Genomic DNA, 1,276 nt, shown 5'->3' with positions numbered 1-1,276 from the left:
ACTGGCTGAGTGGTTTTAATATATTTCCTTTTAACGACAGATGCCGCCACCAGGTATGTTGAAAACTTAAATGTGATGTATTATTAAAAAAATGCGCAGAATCGTGATATAATAGAATTTCAATTTGATTGAAATGAGAATATTATGTTGTTAAGAAAGCAATATAAAAGATGAACAAGAGAAACTCTCATAATTTCTCAACTTATTAACTAATTCTCATTTTATTCTACCCAAAAAAGCTGGGAACTCCTAAAGGTGAAAAAGCAACAAAAAGTTGCAGTGTTTAAGGAATGACCTCCACGAAGTTATAATAATAAAACGTTTTTAAAACTATATTACATATTTATACATCGTTTATTGTATGAAATATCACAATTTTTATTCATCATTAAATAAAAAAATTAATTTGAGCTTATATACATAAAAGTCTTATAAAAAGTAAAAATGGTAAATACTTAAATATCTGATGTCTCCATCTTTCGTTTTTTAATTGCTATCGATTCGTCTACAAGAAAATGAGTATTTTTAGGAAAGTAAAAATATTCCTTCGTTCGTGGCAGTGGTTTTTTTACATGTCCTTAGTCAATTTTTAAACAACAGTTATTTTACAACTGCAATTATATCTCACGTCAGGAATTTTATTAGGTATCTATTTTCTAATGATAATTTAATAGCCAGTGACCTACAGTAGCAGTCGTCATTTTTTAAAATAAATAAATTTTCTACAGCCTATTACTCAATCCTTTCCAATTAGCATTGTTTCTTGTATGCATTGGTAAGGATGTCCTTTTAGATGATGAATCGTCTTCTTCGAACGCCCTGTTCACGTGACCGTTTTCAAAAACGTCTTGTAATGGTATACTTGCGGTACTGTTTCTGTGACTTCTCAATACGTTGTTGTTTCCGTATTCATTCTTTGCCCCCAATGTCTGCATTTGCGATTTCTTCCTCTCAGCCATGACAGAATTGATCCTTACCTCCAACGCTTTCATCGTCTCACGTCCCATGGTCAGTTTTCGGCTCAGAACAGGCGTACCTTTAATATGAAACGGGGTTTAATGAGAAAATAGAAATTAAATCGGAAAAATATGATTGGTTGGTGAAGAAAGAAAAAAATGCTTGTGTGTGCGTAATTAATTTAAAATGAAACGAAAGTTTTATATAAGGTCCGTACTTATGTCGACGGTGAAAATTTTATAAGGTAAAAACTAGGAAATCAGCAAAAAAACACGTGTCTATCTTAGTAGTGGATGGGGTACCATACATGCAAGTACAT

General features: G+C 31.7%; 1 protein-coding gene across 2 annotated transcripts in view; it reads right to left on the bottom strand.

Moving 5' to 3' along the window:
- Positions 1 to 387: 387 nt before the first annotated feature.
- LOC108732914 (chitin synthase chs-2-like) overlaps positions 388 to 1,276 on the bottom strand; it is a 13,141-nt gene continuing 12,252 nt past the window's right edge. Inside the window, exon 4 of one of the 2 annotated variants that reach the window (XM_025980047.1) lies at positions 388 to 729. In XM_025980047.1, coding sequence (XP_025835832.1) covers positions 723 to 729 — 7 coding nt within the window. In that variant the 3' untranslated portion in view covers positions 388 to 722. The remainder of the gene's footprint in view (positions 730 to 1,276) is intronic. The other variant, XM_025980049.1, reaches the window with a different exon arrangement.

This window comes from Agrilus planipennis, unplaced genomic scaffold (genome assembly GCF_000699045.2).
Source record: "Agrilus planipennis isolate EAB-ADULT unplaced genomic scaffold, Apla_2.0 scaffold22, whole genome shotgun sequence".
Lineage (NCBI taxonomy): Eukaryota > Metazoa > Arthropoda > Insecta > Coleoptera > Buprestidae > Agrilus > Agrilus planipennis.
Note: the sequence above shows the minus strand (reverse complement) of the source record. Positions and strands in the feature narration are given on the sequence as shown.